General features: G+C 40.3%; 1 protein-coding gene across 1 annotated transcript in view; it reads right to left on the reverse strand.

Annotated features, from left to right (window-relative positions):
• Nucleotides 1-329: 329 nt before the first annotated feature.
• The window catches only part of brpf1 (bromodomain and PHD finger containing, 1), an 85,268-nt gene continuing 64,486 nt past the window's right edge, over nt 330-21,111 (reverse strand). Inside the window, exons 17-18 of the mRNA XM_062999165.1 lie at nt 13,801-13,955; nt 330-1,239 (exon numbers count right to left, since the gene is read on the reverse strand). Coding sequence (XP_062855235.1) covers nt 1,056-1,239; nt 13,801-13,955 — 339 coding nt within the window. The 3' untranslated portion in view covers nt 330-1,055. The remainder of the gene's footprint in view (nt 1,240-13,800; nt 13,956-21,111) is intronic.

Below are 21,111 nucleotides of genomic sequence, written 5' to 3' on the forward strand. Positions count from 1 at the left end.
GCGCCATCCAGCGGGCATAACTGGCAGTGCCCGCAGCAGACATGTTTCTGCTAGGGCGGGATGACCGGATTATGTGGGTGGGGTCTTCAAACGCTGTGTAAGGACCCTGATTAGCAGATAGAGAGGTGCCTGTGCAGAATGCATGGGTGAAAAAGGGTTCCGCTAAGGGCTGCAAACGGGTTGGAGGCGTGAGCAGCAATATACCCCACCTCGACTGCAATCAGGGATCGTCCTGCAGCGGAAGACAAATTGACTACGCTAAATTGGGAGAAAATGCATAAATAAAATAGAAAAAATATATATATTATATGAAATGTAATGACTAACACTGTGCCAATTAAAAATTAATAATACATAATTATACACAACATGTAGGCTGGATCTAACCTATGTAGACACACATGATCCAATCCCGAGGGTTTTATTCTTTTACAGTCAATCATAATTTATTGTTCTGTGTTTTAAACTCTGCCAGGTTTGGTTTGTAGGAAAACAGCACAAACAGCACGTCCTGGAGTGTCTGTATACTATAAAACACTCTTCTTACATATAACAAATGTGGTTTCCATATGAACATTTCTACAACGTGGTTTATAAAAAAGTAAAAGGACACTGTAATTGTAGTCCTTCCAGACATGGGATGTGCAGTCCATAAAATTACGGTATAAAATAAGTGATATTATTTAAGTACCCTGTTATATAAAGAAATTATTAACAGGAGAACTGTCTGCAAATTTAAATGATCGAGAAATTGAAGCCATGTCAGTACTCCAGTAACAAGTAATAATTAAGTCATAGGGAACAATGAAGAATCATTTGAAGTGAATCAGGAATGAATCATTTTGATAATGAGTTGTTAAGCCAAGTAAATGCATGTGTTTGTTATTAGGAGTGTCTTTAAAATTTCATTTGAGTCGTGATTTAAGACCTGTTGGTGCAACCAGGCACAGGTGAACAGACTGCTTATTGTGTGTGTGTTAAAGTCCATGTGCCATCCATCAACGTAAACTGTTATTCACATCAGGTGTACATGCATGCTTGTGTGTGTGTGTGTTTCAGTCACTATCGCTCGTATCACTGCTGGGATCACCCTGCACTTTGTTGCGATGCTGCATGGCACGAGAATACGCCACCTGCACCGACTTTCTGATGTTGGACTTCCTGCCTTCCAGCATCTTCTCCTTATCCAACTCCTGATCCACGCCCAGCGGGACGAGCTTTGAGCGTGGCAACCACTGCCTGCACACACAAACACGGTAGAACGGGGTTAAACAGGGTTAAACACACACAAACGTGCACACACTGTGCTCTTACCGTACACAGTGCTTTTGACAGTCCTCCACTGCTCTATTTTGCTTTAGATTTTTCAGCACTTTGTGTCGTGCTAGTTTCCTCTGCCCTATTTACTGCTCTTTGTTCTTTTTTAACAGGATGTGCACTAGACCTAAAATTCTGAGAAAAAATTAAATGCTGCCGTCAGCTACCAGAAAGACCTAATGCTGATGTTTAGCCAAGAGCACATGCTCAGTTAAAGAAATTAATCAGCTGATACAACGTTTTTATTCCTCAGTAATTGTCATATTTTATAACATTTCATGCTAATATAATTAGTAAATGCAATAGTCAATGAGAAAAGCTGTAAATAGCATGAACTGAATTAAATATACAATTTATGTAACACATTTTATTCTATAATGCTGTTTATTAACATGACATTTATAATGTTTCTGAATCAAATAGCATTAGGGTCAACAACCAAGACGCAATTAAAAAAAATAAAACATTTATAGGAAAATGGAATAAAAACCTTTTTTAAATTAAACATTTTGGTTTCACCATCCAGATATTACATGTTTATATTTTACATGTACATAATATGTCATGTCAGTTCTTGTAAAAAAGTTATTTACTGAATTAAACATAAGGCATATTTAATTTGCCTATGTAACTTTTGCATGACACGCAGAATTTTGTTCCCTGTAGAAAATCAAATATCAAATAACATGACATTTGACCAGGGGTGTGCAAATTTTCACATAAGCATGTACAAAAAATTTTAACATACAGGTCCTTCTCAAAAAATTAGCATATTGTGATAAAGTTCATTATTTTCCATAATGTAATGATAAAAATTAAACTTTCATATATTTTAGATTCATTGCACACCAACTGAAATATTTCAGGTCTTTTATTGTTTTAATACTGATGATTTTGGCATACAGCTCATGAAAACCCAAAATTCCTATCTCAAAAAATTAGCATATTTCATCCGACCAATAAAAGAAAAGTGTTTTTAATACAAAAAAAGTCAACCTTCAAATAATTATGTTCAGTTATGCACTCAATACTTGGTCGGGAATCCTTTTGCAGAAATGACTGCTTCAATGCGGCGTGGCATGGAGGCAATCAGCCTGTGGCACTGCTGAGGTGTTATGGAGGCCCAGGATGCTTCGATAGCGGCCTTAAGCTCATCCAGAGTGTTGGGTCTTGTGTCTCTCAACTTTCTCTTCACAATATCCCACAGATTCTCTATGGGGTTCAGGTCAGGAGAGTTGGCAGGCCAATTGAGCACAGTAATACCATGGTCAGTAAACCATTCACCAGTGGTTTTGGCACTGTGAGCAGGTGCCAGGTCGTGCTGAAAAATGAAATCTTCATCTCCATAAAGCTTTTCAGCAGATGGAAGCATGAAGTGCTCCAAAATCTCCTGATAGCTAGCTGCATTGACCCTGCCCTTGATAAAACACAGTGGACCAACACCAGCAGCTGACATGGCACCCCAGACCATCACTGACTGTGGGTACTTGACACTGGACTTCAGGCATTTTGGCATTTCCTTCTCCCCAGTCTTCCTCCAGACTCTGGCACCTTGATTTCCGAAAACAGTACTTTGGATCACTGAGCAACAGTCCAGTGCTGCTTCTCTGTAGCCCAGGTCAGGCGCTTCTGCCGCTGTTTCTGGTTCAAAAGTGGCTTGACCTGGGGAATGCGGCACCTGTAGCCCATTTCCTGCACACGCCTGTGCACGGTGGCTCTGGAGGTTTCTACTCCAGACTCAGTCCACTGCTTCCGCAGGTCCCCCAAGGTCTGGAATCGGCCCTTCTCCACAATCTTCCTCAGGGTCCGGTCACCTCTTCTCGTTGTGCAGCGTTTTCTGCCACACTTTTTCCTTCCCACAGACTTCCCACTGAGGTGCCTTGATACAGCACTCTGGGAACAGCCTATTCGTTCAGAAATTTCTTTCTGTGTCTTACCCTCTTGCTTGAGGGTGTCAATGATGGCCTTCTGGACAGCAGTCAGGTCGGCAGTCTTACCCATGATTGCAGATTTGAGTAATGAACCAGGCTGGGAGTTTTTAAAAGCCTCAGGAATCTTTTGCAGGTGTTTAGAGTTAATTCGTTGATTCAGATGATTAGGTTAATAGCTCGTTTAGAGAACCTTTTCATGATATGCTAATTTTTTGAGATAGGAATTTTGGGTTTTCATGAGCTGTATGCCAAAATCATCAGTATTAAAACAATAAAAGACCTGAAATATTTCAGTTGGTGTGCAATGAATCTAAAATATATGAAAGTTTAATTTTTATCATTACATTATGGAAAATAATGAACTTTATCACAATATGCTAATTTTTTGAGAAGGACCTGTATTAGAGACATTTACATCCTGCAGGTTTGAGATTTTTGTTGTTACTGAATAAAAAAAAAACCTTTTATTAACACTTGTGTTCATCTTCATAACTTTATAAAAAAGGCAGGCAAATGGACAACATTTAAACTGCTACACAGATTTTCAGAATAGAAATAAAACAGATAACTGGTGTCAAAAGATAAACAGACAGATGTGAAAAACATGAAGAAATGTACAATGGGTCAAATAAATAATATAAATAAAACAATCATAACATATATATTAAAGCTCAATTAAGAAAACATAATTATAAATGCATTTTTACACCAGTTAAAATTTTAAATTTAAAAATTCTGGTTTGTTTCAGTTTTGTCTCAGGTTAGATATTTTATTAAACATTTTATAGATCAAAGTTTTACCTTTATCTAAATACAAAAGTACACAATGTAAAATACTGCTTTTCAATCTGAATATTGCTTTTTTAATATAATGAATTTAATTTAAATATATATACACTCATAATATGCATGGTATATATCTATATCTATCTATCTATCTATCTATCTATCTATCTATCTATCTATCTATCTATCTATCTATCTATCTATCATTTATATAATTTGATATATTTTAATATAATTATATATATACATACAGTATATATACATATACAGTATATATATACACAGTATATATATATATATATAAATATATGTGTTAATTTAGAATTCTATCTGTCTGTCTGTCTGTCTGTCTGTCTGTCTGTCTGTCTGTCTGTCTGTCTATATTATATACAGGTCCTTCTCAAAAAATTAGCATATTGTGATAAAGTTCATTATTTTCCATAATGTAATGATAAAAATTAAACTTTCATATATTTTAGATTCATTGCACACCAACTGAAATATTTCAGGTCTTTTATTGTTTTAATACTGATGATTTTGGCATACAGCTCATGAAAACCCAAAATTCCTATCTCAAAAAATTAGCATATCATGAAAAGGTTCTCTAAACGAGCTATTAACCTAATCATCTGAATCAACGAATTAACTCTAAACACCTGCAAAAGATTCCTGAGGCTTTTAAAAACTCCCAGCCTGGTTCATTACTCAAAACTGCAATCATGGGTAAGACTGCCGACCTGACTGCTGTCCAGAAGGCCATCATTGACACCCTCAAGCAAGAGGGTAAGACACAGAAAGAAATTTCTAAACGAATAGGCTGTTCCCAGAGTGCTGTATCAAGGCACCTCAGTGGGAAGTCTGTGGGAAGGAAAAAGTGTGGCAGAAAACGCTGCACAACGAGAAGAGGTGACCGGACCCTGAGGAAGATTGTGGAGAAGGGCCGATTCCAGACCTTGGGGGACCTGCGGAAGCAGTGGACTGAGTCTGGAGTAGAAACATCCAGAGCCACCGTGCACAGGCGTGTGCAGGAAATGGGCTACAGGTGCCGCATTCCCCAGGTCAAGCCACTTTTGAACCAGAAACAGCGGCAGAAGCGCCTGACCTGGGCTACAGACAAGCAGCACTGGACTGTTGCTCAGTGGTCCAAAGTACTGTTTTCGGAAATCAAGGTGCCAGAGTCTGGAGGAAGACTGGGGAGAAGGAAATGCCAAAATGCCTGAAGTCCAGTGTCAAGTACCCACAGTCAGTGATGGTCTGGGGTGCCATGTCAGCTGCTGGTGTTGGTCCACTGTGTTTTATCAAGGGCAGGGTCAATGCAGCTAGCTATCAGGAGATTTTGGAGCACTTCATGCTTCCATCTGCTGAAAAGCTTTATGGAGATGAAGATTTCATTTTTCAGCACGACCTGGCACCTGCTCACAGTGCCAAAACCACTGGTGAATGGTTTACTGACCATGGTATTACTGTGCTCAATTGGCCTGCCAACTCTCCTGACCTGAACCCCATAGAGAATCTGTGGGATATTGTGAAGAGAAAGTTGAGAGACACAAGACCCAACACTCTGGATGAGCTTAAGGCCGCTATCGAAGCATCCTGGGCCTCCATAACACCTCAGCAGTGCCACAGGCTGATTGCCTCCATGCCACGCCGCATTGAAGCAGTCATTTCTGCAAAAGGATTCCCGACCAAGTATTGAGTGCATAACTGAACATAATTATTTGAAGGTTGACTTTTTTTGTATTAAAAACACTTTTCTTTTATTGGTCGGATGAAATATGCTAATTTTTTGAGATAGGAATTTTGGGTTTTCATGAGCTGTATGCCAAAATCATCAGTATTAAAACAATAAAAGACCTGAAATATTTCAGTTGGTGTGCAATGAATCTAAAATATATGAAAGTTTAATTTTTATCATTACATTATGGAAAATAATGAACTTTATCACAATATGCTAATTTTTTGAGAAGGACCTGTATATACAGTGTATCACAAAAGTGAGTACACCCCTCACATTTCTGCAAATATTTAATTATATCTTTTCATGGGACAACGCTATAGACATGAAACTTGGATATAACTTAGAGTAGTCAGTGTACAGCTTGTATAGCAGTGTAGATTTACTGTCTTCTGAAAATAACTCAACACACAGCCATTAATGTCTAAATAGCTGGCAACATAAGTGAGTACACCCCACAGTGAACATGTCCAAATTGTGCCCAAATGTGTCGTTGTCCCTCCCTGGTGTCATGTGTCAAGGTCCCAGGTGTAAATGGGGAGCAGGGCTGTTAAATTTGGTGTTTTGGGTACAATTCTCTCATACTGGCCACTGGATATTCAACATGGCACCTCATGGCAAAGAACTCTCTGAGGATGTGAGAAATAGAATTGTTGCTCTCCACAAAGATGGCCTGGGCTATAAGAAGATTGCTAACACCCTGAAACTGAGCTACAGCATGGTGGCCAAGGTCATACAGCGGTTTTCCAGGACAGGTTCCACTCAGAACAGGCTTCGCCAGGGTCGACCAAAGAAGTTGAGTCCACGTGTTCGGCGTCATATCCAGAGGTTGGCTTTAAAAAATAGACACATGAGTGCTGCCAGCATTGCTGCAGAGGTTGAAGACGTGGGAGGTCAGCCTGTCAGTGCTCAGACCATACGCCGCACACTGCATCAACTCAGTCTGCATGGTCGTCATCCCAGAAGGAAGCTGACGCACAAGAAAGCCAGCAAACAGTTTGCTGAAGACAATCAGTCCAAGAACATGGATTACTGGAATGCCCTGTGGTCTGACGAGACCAAGATAAACTTGTTTGGCTCAGATGGTGTCCAGCATGTGTGGCGGCGCCCTGGTGAGAAGTACCAAGACAACTGTATCTTGCCTACAGTCAAGCATGGTGGTGGTAGCATCATGGTCTGGGGCTGCATGAGTGTTGCTGGCACTGGGGAGCTGCAGTTCATTGAGGGAAACATGAATTCCAACATGTACTGTGACATTCTGAAACAGAGCATGATCCCCTCCCTTCGAAAACTGGGCCTCATGGCAGTTTTCCAACAGGATAACGACCCCAAACACAACCTCCAAGATGACAACTGCCTTGCTGAGGAAGCTGAAGGTAAAGGTGATGGACTAAACCCAATTGAGCACCTGTGGCGCATCCTCAAGTGGAAGGTGGAGGAGTTCAAGGTGTCTAACATCCACCAGCTCCGTGATGTCATCATGGAGGAGTGGAAGAGGATTCCAGTAGCAACCTGTGCAGCTCTGGTGAATTCCATGCCCAGGAGGGTTAAGGCAGTGCTGGATAATAATGGTGGTCACACAAAATATTGACACTTTGGGCACAATTTGGACATGTTCACTGTGGGGTGTACTCACTTATGTTGCCAGCCATTTAGACATTAATGGCTGTGTGTTGAGTTATTTTCAGAAGACAGTAAATCTACACTGCTATACAAGTTGTACACTGACTACTCTAAGTTATATCCAAGTTTCATGTCTATAGTGTTGTCCCATGAAAAGATATAATGAAATATTTGCAGAAATGTGAGGGGTGTACTCACTTTTGTGATACACTGTATATATACAGTGTATCACAAAAGTGAGTACACCCCTCACATTTCTGCAGATATTTAAGTATATCTTTTCATGGGACAACACTGACAAAATGACACTTTGACACAATGAAAAGTAATCTGTGTGCAGCTTATATAACAGTGTAAATTTATTCTTCCCTCAAAATAACTCAATATACAGCCATTAATGTCTAAACCACCGGCAACAAAAGTGAGTACACCCCTTAGTGAAAGTTCCTGAAGTGTCAATATTTTGTGTGGCCACCATTATTTCCCAGAACTGCCTTAACTCTCCTGGGCATGGAGTTTACCAGAGCTTCACAGGTTGCCACTGGAATGCTTTTCCACTCCTCCATGACGACATCACGGAGCTGGCGGATATTCGAGACTTTGCGCTCCTCCACCTTCCGCTTGAGGATGCCCCAAAGATGTTCTATTGGGTTTAGGTCTGGAGACATGCTTGGCCAGTCCATCACCTTTACCCTCAGCCTCTTCAATAAAGCAGTGGTCGTCTTAGAGGTGTGTTTGGGGTCATTATCATGCTGGAACACTGCCCTGCGACCCAGTTTCCGGAGGGAGGGGATCATGCTCTGCTTCAGTATTTCACAGTACATATTGGAGTTCATGTGTCCCTCAATGAAATGTAACTCCCCAACACCTGCTGCACTCATGCAGCCCCAGACCATGGCATTCCCACCACCATGCTTGACTGTAGGCATGACACACTTATCTTTGTACTCCTCACCTGATTGCCGCCACACATGCTTGAGACCATCTGAACCAAACAAATTAATCTTGGTCTCATCAGACCATAGGACATGGTTCCAGTAATCCATGTCCTTTGTTGACATGTCTTCAGCAAACTGTTTGCAGGCTTTCTTGTGTAGAGACTTCAGAAGAGGCTTCCTTCTGGGGTGACAGCCATGCAGACCAATTTGATGTAGTGTGCGGCGTATGGTCTGAGCACTGACAGGCTGACCCCCCACCTTTTCAATCTCTGCAGCAATGCTGACAGCACTCCTGCGCCTATCTTTCAAAGACAGCAGTTGGATGTGATGCTGAGCACGTGCACTCAGCTTCTTTGAACGACCAACGCGAGGTCTGTTCTGAGTGGACCCTGCTCTTTTAAAACGCTGGATGATCTTGGCCACTGTGCTGCAGCTCAGTTTTAGGGTGTTGGCAATCTTCTTGTAGCCTTGGCCATCTTCATGTAGCGCAACAATTCGTCTTTTAAGATCCTCAGAGAGTTCTTTGCCATGAGGTGCCATGTTGGAACTTTCAGTGACCAGTATGAGAGAGTGTGAGAGCTGTACTACTAAATTGAACACACCTGCTCCCTATGCACACCTGAGACCTAGTAACACTAACAAATCACATGACATTTTGGAGGGAAAATGACAAGCAGTGCTCAATTTGGACATTTAGGGGTGTAGTCTCTTAGGGGTGTACTCACTTTTGTTGCCGGTGGTTTAGACATTAATGGCTGTATATTGAGTTATTTTGAGGGAAGAATAAATTTAGACTGTTATATAAGCTGCACACAGACTACTTTTCATTGTGTCAAAGTGTCATTTTGTCAGTGTTGTCCCATGAAAAGATATACTTAAATATCTGCAGAAATGTGAGGGGTGTACTCACTTTTGTGATACACTGTATATATATATATATATATATATATATATATATATAGTTTTCACTTAAGTACACAGACCAATGTAGAACAGATAACTTGCTTTAATTTCCCTTGGTTTAATGGGCCCAATTTTCCATATACCACTGATTTACTAAAAAGAAAGACTTAATTACAAAAAGAAAAAAAACTGCAACACAAAAATACAAAACACAGGAAACTACAACATATTTCTAAATCTGAATAACTCAAAAAGAATCTGCTATATTTTTTTTATTAGAGAGAATAAAAATAGAAATGCTGGAAAGAATGAGTTAAAATGACATAAAAAGCAAAAATCTGTTGAAAGGATTTAAAAGCGGCCGAAAGAGTTTTAAATGTGTATTACATCGAGTTGCTTTCATTGTGGTTTTTACTACAAAGATCTAGAAATAAACGATTGAATTTTTATGCTAGTGATAAAACATCTGTGAAACTAACACACTAAATCCCTTGTTGTGTTACATTACAATTCATTTTACTTTTAATTATTTTCCCCACCAAATTTTATGGGTCTAGAAAACTGACAGATAAAAAACAGCTTTAATAGATGTATTTAACAAGAGTACCTTATCAGTAAAGATCACAAAACACAAGGTAACATTAACATTATAGACCTAACAGAGCTGCCTTTACTTATAGATTAATAGGCAGCCAACATTTCTGTACTTTATTGAACGTGTCAACTAAGTAATTCTGCTGGTTAAAAACACTTGGTTATTTACCTACAGAGATGTGGAAAAGTTAGTGGTGATGGTATGCCCACACACTTTTATTTTTTTTTGTATCAGTATAAAGCCTAATGTAAGAATCAGAGGTAGCTTAGTGTTTCCAAACTGAGTCTGAGTCATAAAATAAAATGCTCTGCTTTGTGACTTATTTCGAATTTACTGAAATGCATGGATGAGAAACAGGGTTTTGTTTAATTATGCAATAAATGAAGTGTTCAAAAATGTAACAGTGTGCTAAACTTGAGTTCCCTGCTCTTTTTAATGCTGTCATGTGCAAAGGTTTGCTTATAAATACATCTTTATTATAAATAGAGAACAATAAAATTAGAAATTAATTAATCAAATAAAGTTTTGTGGTTTTTTTTACCTACCTACCTACCTACCTACCTACCTACATACATATATACATATATATATATATACAGTGTATCACAAAAGTGAGTACACCCCTCACATTTCTGCAGATATTTAAGTATATCTTTTCATGGGACAACACTGACAAAATGACACTTTGACACAATGAAAAGTAGTCTCTGTGCAGCTTATATAACAGTGTAAATTTATTCTTCCCTCAAAATAACTCAATATACAGCCATTAATGTCTAAACCACCGGCAACAAAAGTGAGTACACCCCTAAGAGACTACACCCCTAAATGTCCAAATCGAGCACTGCTTGTCATTTTCCCTCCAAAATGTCATGTGATTTGTTAGTGTTACTAGGTCTCAGGTGTGCATAGGGAGCAGGTGTGTTCAATTTAGTAGTACAGCTCTCACACTCTTTCATACTGGTCACTGAAAGTTCCAACATGGCACCTCATGGCAAAGAACTCTCTGAGGATCTTAAAAGACGAATTGTTGCGCTACATGAAGATGGCCAAGGCTACAAGAAGATTGCCAACACCCTGAAACTGAGCTGCAGCACAGTGGCCAAGATCATCCAGCGTTTTAAAAGAGCAGGGTCCACTCAGAACAGACCTCGCGTTGGTCGTCCAAAGAAGCTGAGTGCACATGCTCAGCGTCACATCCAACTGCTGTCTTTGAAAGATAGGCGCAGGAGTGCTGTCAGCATTGCTGCAGAGATTGAAAAGGTGGGGGGTCAGCCTGTCAGTGCTCAGACCATACGCCGCACACTACATCAAATTGGTCTGCATGGCTGTCACCCCAGAAGGAAGCCTTTTCTGAAGTCTCTACACAAGAAAGCCCGCAAACAGTTTGCTGAAGACATGTCAACAAAGGACATGGATTACTGGAACCATGTCCTATGGTCTGATGAGACCAAGATTAATTTGTTTGGTTCAGATGGTCTCAAGCATGTGTGGCGGCAATCAGGTGAGGAGTACAAAGATAAGTGTGTCATGCCTACAGTCAAGCATGGTGGTGGGAATGCCATGGTCTGGGGCTGCATGAGTGCAGCAGGTGTTGGGGAGTTACATTTCATTGAGGGACACATGAACTCCAATATGTACTGTGAAATACTGAAGCAGAGCATGATCCCCTCCCTCCGGAAACTGGGTCGCAGGGCAGTGTTCCAACATGATAATGACCCCAAACACACCTCTAAGACAACCACTGCTTTATTGAAGAGGCTGAGGGTAAAGGTGATGGACTGGCCAAGCATGTCTCCAGACCTCAACCCAATAGAACATCTTTGGGGCATCCTCAAGCGGAAGGTGGAGGAGCGCAAAGTCTCGAATATCCGCCAGCTCCGTGATGTCGTCATGGAGGAGTGAAAAAGCATTCCAGTGGCAACCTGTGAAGCTCTGGTAAACTCCATGCCCAGGAGAGTTAAGGCAGTTCTGGGAAATAATGGTGGCCACACAAAATATTGACACTTCAGGAACTTTCACTAAGGGGTGTACTCACTTTTGTTGCCGGTGGTTTAGACATTAATGGCTGTATATTGAGTTATTTTGAGGGAAGATTAAATTTACACTGTTATATAAGCTGCACACAGACTACTTTTCATTGTGTCAAAGTGTCATTTTGTCAGTGTTGTCCCATGAAAAGATATACTTAAATATCTGCAGAAATGTGAGGGGTGTACTCACTTTTGTGATACACTGTATATATATATATATATATATATATATATATATATATATATATATATATATATATATATATATATATACACATCAACTCAGTGCACTGTTGCCTCACAGCAAGAAGGTCCTGGGTTGGATTACCAGGTGGAGCGATCTGGGTCTTTTCTGTGTGGAGTTTGCATGTTCTCCCCGTGTCTGAGTGGGTTTCCTCCGGGAGCTCCGGGTTCCTCCCACAGTCCAAGGACATCTATCTAGCTAGCTATCTTTTTAATAGAAGTGACTAAAATAATCCCGATACACCTGGAATAAAGCTCTTATAATTAATATATATTAATGATGATATTAATGAGCTCAATAGAAAAACAATTCTGTAAATAACATTAAAAGTGCGCTGGAAATATTCAATCGTGTGGTTATGTAAAAACATGATAAAACTAGACTGTTAAAACAATTTGATTGATATTTGACAATATGTCAGTAATAATTTGAATAAAAGCGTCTGCTCGATGCCATAAATGATTCTTGTCTGATGACTAATTTAGTTAACTATTTTTCCCTGTATATTCCGTAGGATCTTTTTATCTTTTATGAAGCAAGCTAATAATTATAAAAGAATTTCAGGTAACATATAACCTGTCTGAGCCAACATGTTAAAGACTTCCTTCCTGGTGTGGGGAAAAAAAAGGTTGTGTGGGTTTTTAAGTTTAGAAGAAAACATCATCTTATATGTCTCACAACCAAACCTGGCCAAACAATGGATAATAAATTGTGAATGAGGAGAATACATGCTAACAGAGTAATGTGTAACTGTACAGCTACAGTGCATCTTCACCCATCTAAACACCTATTTTTATCTGTGTTAATGTTTAAGATGTAACAAAAAATGAATTAAAACCTTATTAAATTTGATGTTTTCTATCGTTTATATTGGATATTTATACATATGATACATTTAAAATTTTCTAGTGGTCTCAAAAGTAATATTCTATTTTCAAAGTGTTTTCTCGTTCTTTTTATATAAGCCCGATAACCTGTAAATCAGTGTTTTTCAAACTTTTTTTCAAATGACCCACATTTTGTGACCCATGATAAAAACACAAACAATGAATCAAAACGAAACACAAAAAAAAATGCTTAATTAATAAAAAAATGGTGGCAATCTGGTCCCACTGTGGTTTACAAGATGTAACGTAAAGCCTCCACAAGGAGGGCATTCGTGTACAAGTTTATTTCGTGTTTGTGCCTGTTAAAATTTGTTGATTTAATCATTATTAATTCCCTCTGAAACCTATTTTTTTGGCTCTAAGACCCAGGAGTTAAAAAGACCCTGTTGTAAATTTTACTGGCAAAAGTTGCATTCCTTGTTTATTTTGCAACTGTTGTTCCTGCTGTTCTCAGGTCATCCAGCAACTTTTGCTTCTCTCAGACCTTGCTTAATATTATTCAGAATGCTGTAAAGTCTCAAGTGGCACCCCTGTCCAGTGATGATTTGTTGTTTGATTGAACCAGTTGTGCTACTGGGGTGATTGTCACTCACTATGTGAAATTCATCATTAATAAAAAGGTGCAATTTCCTTAAAATGTTTTAACATTTCAGCATTAATAATACGTTGTTGTTTTTTTTATTAAGTGATCTTTACATGTGTATGTTTTAAACCTACCTTTATTCTTGCATATGAGCACATTTTGTTTTGTTGCAGCTGTAACAGAACACATACACATGCCATTCATTTAATTTTGCATGGGACTTACCAAGTCCTCTTGTTGTCAAAAAACAGCACCAGAAATAGATGCTCCCGTGCCTCCTGGGTCATCTGCTCGCCCAGCTTCAGCACCTCCAGAGGAGGAACAGGTATTGGTACCCCCCTGTGGAACATGCCCTCCCTTGGCATCTTGGGGTCGATAATCTGAAAGAGAGAATCAAGAACAGAATCCTTAACTACTAGTTCAGATGTTTAACAAATGAAGAATTTTGATAGGATGTGACAAAAATAATCTGGATACACCTGGAATAAAGCTCGAGATGTCAGCTCTGGTGTGCTGACTTGTTTTACAGCTGCACCACATTATAAGCATGAGCATGAGTAGTAAAACGAGAGCCATATGTCTCTAATCAGTAATGCTATAACAAGAACACTACAGCATACCCTAGTGGACACACAGGGAAATTACACACATGACTATTTGGACGTTTGTCCCTACATTTCTCCCAATCTAATCGTTGCCAGTTCCCATATTGTGATTATCTTATCACTTGTGCCACCTTTGTACTGGCTGAGGAGGAGTCAAAACCAGTGGCTTAATCTTCTTCCAGTGGCACAGTGCCACAGAGAACTGTAGCATGTATAAAAAGACATACTCTGAATTCCCACCACTAGTGCAGGTGACTCGACTGTATTGTCAGTATTTTATGAACTTTAGCAGCAATAAAGCCCAGTTAACAACATCTGGTTTGATGCCTGGCCAGGTCGATAGCACAGTCTGAAATTGGAACTGAAGTGTTGCCGTGGTGGGCCATCTGAGCGCTAAACCCCCACCCCACCCCCATTACTTTACCGCTGATGCAAAATTACAAACAGGATTGACGTTAGGGCTCTGTGCAGACCACTTTGTGTCCGTGTTAAAAAAGAAGGTGGGGCGGAATCACAGCTATGCTAAAACACAAAAGGGCCTTACCCAAATTGTTGTTTGCCATTATTAATTTTATAGACCTGTTAACAAGACCTGTTTGAAGAAGCTCATTACATCCCCATATTCTAACACGCTTCTCCTATAATATTTGATAAATCTGGAGAACCCCAGAGCTAGACATCAAAGTGCAACCCTAAATGCAATATTTCTACATACAGTCCAGGCTCCTATGTACTCTTTTGCATGGTCTCCTCTCCAGCTCACCCACAGGTTTTGATAGGTTTGGGCTCTGGTTAAGAGTTCGAGCAGGTGGTGCAGTGGTAAAGTACGCTAGCTCACCAGAGTTGGGGATTCGAATACATTGTAACGAACCTCAGCTCTGCCTTTCCAACTAGGCTGGGCGGCAGTATGAATAACGATTGGCTCTTGTTCTTAGGGGTAAGAAAGTCGGAGCATAGGTCCTCATAACTGGTGCGACTGCGGCCCCTGCTGGCTGACTGATGGGGGTGTGGCCCTCCGTGCACAGTGCCTCGACTCGTGCATGAAGTGTATGAGCTCGACTCGTGCAGGTGAAAAATGCACTATCTGTACTGACTGTGCGTACCGGAGGGGGCGCATGTCAGTTCAGAGGCGTCCTCAGTCAGCGGTGAAGGGTCAAATCTGTATAGAGGACGCATTCAGGGTAACTGGACACAACTAGATTAGGGGGATAAAGATTGGGGGAAATATATATTATATATATACAGTGTATCACAAAAGTGAGTACACCCCTCACATTTCTGCAGATATTTAAGTATATCTTTTCATGGGACAACACTGACAAAATGACACTTTGACACAATGAAAAGTAGTCTGTGTGCAGCTTATATAACAGTGTACATTTATTCTTCCCTCAAAATAACTCAATATACAGCCATTAATGTCTAAACCACCGGCAACAAAAGTGAGTACACCCCTAAGTGAAAGTTCCTGAAGTGTCAATATTTTGTGTGGCCACCATTATTTCCAAGAACTGCCTTAACTCTCCTGGGCATGGAGTTTACCAGAGCTTCACAGGTTTCCACTGGAATGCTTTTCCACTCCTCCATGACGACATCACGGAGCTGGCGGATATTCGAGACTTTGCGCTCCTCCACCTTCCGCTTGAGGATGCCCCAAAGATGTTCTATTGGGTTTAGGTCTGGAGACATGCTTGGCCAGTACATCACCTTTACCCTCAGCCTCTTCAATAAAGCAGTGGTCATCTTAGAGGTGTGTTTGGGGTCATTATCATGCTGGAACACTGCCCTGCGACCCAGTTTCCGGAGGGAGGGGATCATGCTCTGCTTCAGTATTTCACAGTACATATTGGAGTTCATGTGTCCCTCAATGAAATGTAACTCCCCAACACCTGCTGCACTCATGCAGCCCCAGACCATGGCATTCCCACCACCATGCTTGACTGTAGGCATGACACACTTATCTTTGTACTCCTCACCTGATTGCCGCCACACATGCTTGAGACCATCTGAACCAAACAAATTAATCTTGGTCTCATCAGACCATAGGACATGGTTCCAGTAATCCATGTCCTTTGTTGACATGTCTTCAGCAAACTGTTTGCGGGCTTTCTTGTGTAGAGACCTCAGAAGAGGCTTCCTTCTGGGGTGACAGCCATGCAGACCAATCTGATGCAGTGTGCGGCGTATGGTCTGAGCACTGACAGGCTGACCCCCCACCTTTTCAATCTCTGCAGCAATGCTGACAGCACTCCTGCGCCTATCTTTCAAAGACAGCAGTTGGATGTGACGCTGAGCACGTGTACTCAGGTTCTTTGGACGACCAACGCGAGGTCTGTTCTGAGTGGAACCTGCTCTTTTACGCTGGATGATCTTGGCCACTGTGCTGCAGCTCAGTTTCAGGGTGTTGGCAATCTTCTTGTAGCCTTGGCCATCTTCATGTAGCGCAACAATTTGTCTTTTAAGATCCTCAGAGAGTTCTTGGCCATGAGGTGCCATGTTGGAACTTTCAGTGACCAGTATGAGAGAGTGTGAGAGCTGTACTACTAAATTGAACACACCTGCTCCCTATGCACACCTGAGACCTAGTAACACTAACAAATCACATGACATTTTGGAGGGAAAATGACAAGCAGTGCTCAATTTGGACATTTAGGGGTGTAGTCTCTTAGGGGTGTACTCACTTTTGTTGCCGGTGGTTTAGACATTAATGGCTGTATATTGAGTTATTTTGAGGGAAGAATAAATGTACACTGTTATATAAGCTGCACACAGACTACTTTTCATTGTGTCAAAGTGTCATTTTGTCAGTGTTGTCCCATGAAAAGATATACTTAAATATCTGCAGAAATGTGAGGGGTGTACTCACTTTTGTGATACACTGTATATATATATATATATATATATATATATATATATATATACAGTGTATCACAAAAGTGAGTACACCCCTCACATTTCTGCAGATATTTAAGTATATCTTTTCATGGGACAACACTGACAAAATGACACTTTGACACAATGAAAAGTAGTCTGTGTGCAGCTTATATAACAGTGTCAATTTATTCTTCCCTCAAAATAACTCAATATACAGCCATTAATGTCTAAACCACCGGCAACAAAAGTGAGTACACCCATTAGTGAAAGTTCCTGAAGTGTCAATATTTTGTGTGGCCACCATTATTTCCCAGAACTGCCTTAACTCTCCTGGGCATGGAGTTTACCAGAGCTTCACAGGTTGCCACTGGAATGCTTTTCCACTCCTCCATGACGACATCACGGAGCTGGCGGATATTTGAGACTTTGCACTCCTCCACCTTCCACTTGAGGATGCCCCAAAGATGTTCTATTGGGTTTAGGTCTGGAGACATGCTTGGCCAGTCCATCACCTTTACCCTCAGCCTCTTCAATAAAGCAGTGGTCGTCTTAGAGGTGTGTTTGGGGTCATTATCATGCTGGAACACTGCCCTGCGACCCAGTTTCCGGAGAGAGGGGATCATGCTCTGCTTCAGTATTTCACAGTACATATTGGAGTTCATGTGTCCCTCAATGAAATGTAACTCCCCAACACCTGCTGCACCCATGCAGCCCCAGACCATGGCATTCCCACCACCATGCTTGACTGTAGGCATGACACACTTATCTTTGTACTCCTCACCTGATTGCCGCCACACATGCTTGAGACCATCTGAACCAAACAAATTAATCTTGGTCTCATCAGACCATAGGACATGGTTCCAGTAATCCATGTCCTTTGTTGACATGTCTTCAGCAAACTGTTTGTGGGCTTTCTTGTGTAGAGACTTCAGAAGAGGCTTCCTTCTGGGGTGACAGCCATGCAGACCAATTTGATGTAGTGTGCGGCGTATGGTCTGAGCACTGACAGGCTGACACCCAACCTTTTCAATCTCTGCAGCAATGCTGACAGCACTCCTGCGCCTATCTTTCAAAGACAGCAGTTGGATGTGACGCTGAGCACGTGCACTCAGCTTCTTTGGACGACCAACGCGAGGTCTGTTCTGAGTGGACCCTGCTCTTTTAAAACGCTGGATGATCTTGGCCACTGTGCTGCAGCTCAGTTTCAGGGTGTTGGCAATCTTCTTGTAGCCTTGGCCATCTTCATGTAGCGCAACAATTCGTCTTTTAAGATCCTCAGAGAGTTCTTTGCCATGAGGTGCCAAGTTGGAACTTTCAGTGACCAGTATGAGAGAGTGTGAGAGCTGTACTACTAAATTGAACACACCTGCTCCCTATGCACACCTGAGACCTAGTAACACTAACAAATCACATGACATGTTGGAGGGAAAATGACAAGCAGTGCTCAATTTGGACATTTAGGGGTGTAGTCTCTTAGGGGTGTACTCACTTTTGTTGCCGGTGGTTTAGACATTAATGGCTGTATATTGAGTTATTTTGAGGGAAGAATACATTTACACTGTTATATAAGCTGCACACAGACTACTTTTCATTGTGTCAAAGTGTCATTTTGTCAGTGTTGTCCCATGAAAAGATATACTTAAATATCTGCAGAAATGTGAGGGGTGTACTCACTTTTGTGATACACTGTATATATATATATATATATATATATATATATATATATATATATATATATATATATATATATATATATATATATATATATATATATATATACATACAGGAGTTGGACAAAATAACTGAAACACCTGGTTTTAGACCACAATAATTTATTAGTATGGTGTAGGGCCTCCTTTTGCGGCCAATACAGCGTCAATTCGTCTTGGAAATGACATATACAAGTCCTGCACAGTGGTCAGAGGGATTTTAAGCCATTCTTCTTGCAGGATAGTGGCCAGGTCACTACGTGATGCTGGTGGAGGAAAACGTTTCCTGACTCGCTTCTCCAAAACACCCCAAATTGGCTCAATAATATTTAGATCTGGTGACTGTGCAGGCCATGGGAGATGTTCAACTTCACTTTCATGTTCATCAAACCAATCTTTCACCAGTCTTGCTGTGTGTTTTGGTGCATTGTCATCCTGATACACGGCACCGCCATTGGATGCACATGGTCCTCCAGAATGGTTCGGTAGTCCTTGGCAGTGACGCGCCCATCTAGCACAAGTATTGGGCCAAGGGAATGCCATGATATGGCAGCCCAAACCATCACTGATCCACCCCCATGCTTCCCTCTGGGCATGCAACAGTCTGGGTGGTACGCTTCTTTGGGGCTTCTCCACACCGTAACTCTCCCGGATGTGGGGAAAACAGTAAAGGTGGACTCATCAGAGAACAATACATGTTTCACATTGTCCACAGCCCAAGATTTGCGCTCCTTGCACCATTGAAACCGACGTTTGGCATTGGCACGAGTGACCAAAGGTTTGGCTATAGCAGCCCGGCCGTGTATATTGACCCTGTGGAGCTCCCGACGGACAGTTCTGGTGGAAACAGGAGAGTTGAGGTGCACATTTAATTCTGCCGTGATTTGGGCAGCCGTGGTTTTATGTTTTTTGGATACAATCCGGGTTAGCACCCGAACATCCCTTTCAGACAGCTTCCTCTTGCGTCCACAGTTAATCCTGTTGGATGTGGTTTGTCCTTCTTGGTGGTATGCTGACATTACCCTGGATACCGTGGCTCTTGATACATCACAAAGACTTGCTGTCTTGGTCACAGATGCGCCAGCAAGACGTGCACCAACAATTTGTCCTCTTTTGAACTCTGGTATGTCACCCATAATGTTGTGTGCATTGCAATATTTTGAGCAAAACTGTGCTCTTACCCTGCTAATTGAACCTTCACACTCTGCTCTTACTGGTGCAATGTGCAATTAATGAAGATTGGCCACCAGACTGGTCCAATTTAGCCATGAAACCTCCCACACTAAAATGACAGGTGTTTCAGTTATTTTGTCCAACCCCTGTATGTATATATATATATATATATATATATATATATATATATATATATATATATATATATATATATATATTATATATATATATATATATATATATATATGTATATATATATATATATATATATATATATATATGTATATATATATATATATATATATATATATATGTATATATATATATATATATATATATATATATATATATATATACTGTATATATATGGGTGAAAGACGAATAGGGTGTTCCAAGTACCAAAAAAATAAAATGGTTAAATTGTATAATTTTTTCATTTAATATTGTGCTCAAATGTGTCACCTATGTAAATATGTATTTTTTTTCTCAGCATTTTGCTTATTTGATAATTTTAGTGTTGTTGACACACAACAAGGGCACAAAAATGTCATTCAGTGCAACGACTAATTTATGAAAAAATACACACACAAGGAACAATCTTAGCCATTTCAAATTGATAAGTTTAGTATATCTCTTACAAAAGATTTAAATCCTCAGAACAAACTGTACTTACTCTGTTTCAAATTTTCTGTGCATTGTTTGTACTCTAATGCGTCTTGGGATTTTGTTTATTTGTATACAAGACGTTTTTGCTACACATTCTATTCTATTTGAAACCCAATCAAACTCTGTTTTCTATGAAGCAGGCCTGAATTCTCTTGCATTCACATGAAAAAAATATATAATAATTACTTATTACAGTTATTTTAAGCAAATGTTTTTGTTGCACTGTATGATGATTTTATGCTGCACTGAATGACATACTCCAAATTATTCTGTTACATCAGAATATTCATGACTTAATTTGTTTTTAAGTTCTTTATTGATTAAAGTAGCAGTAGTAGAATGAAATTATGCCACACCAGTGGCAAGTATGTGTTATAATATTACTACATCATGAGTTTGCAGGTTCTCCCCGTGTCTGCATGGGTTTACTCCGGGAGCTCCGGTTTCCTCCCACAGTCCAAAAACATGCAAGTGAGGTGAATTGGACACACTAAATTGTCCATGACTGT

Source organism: Trichomycterus rosablanca, chromosome 7, assembly GCF_030014385.1.
Source record: "Trichomycterus rosablanca isolate fTriRos1 chromosome 7, fTriRos1.hap1, whole genome shotgun sequence".
NCBI classification, from domain to species: Eukaryota; Metazoa; Chordata; class Actinopteri; order Siluriformes; family Trichomycteridae; genus Trichomycterus; species Trichomycterus rosablanca.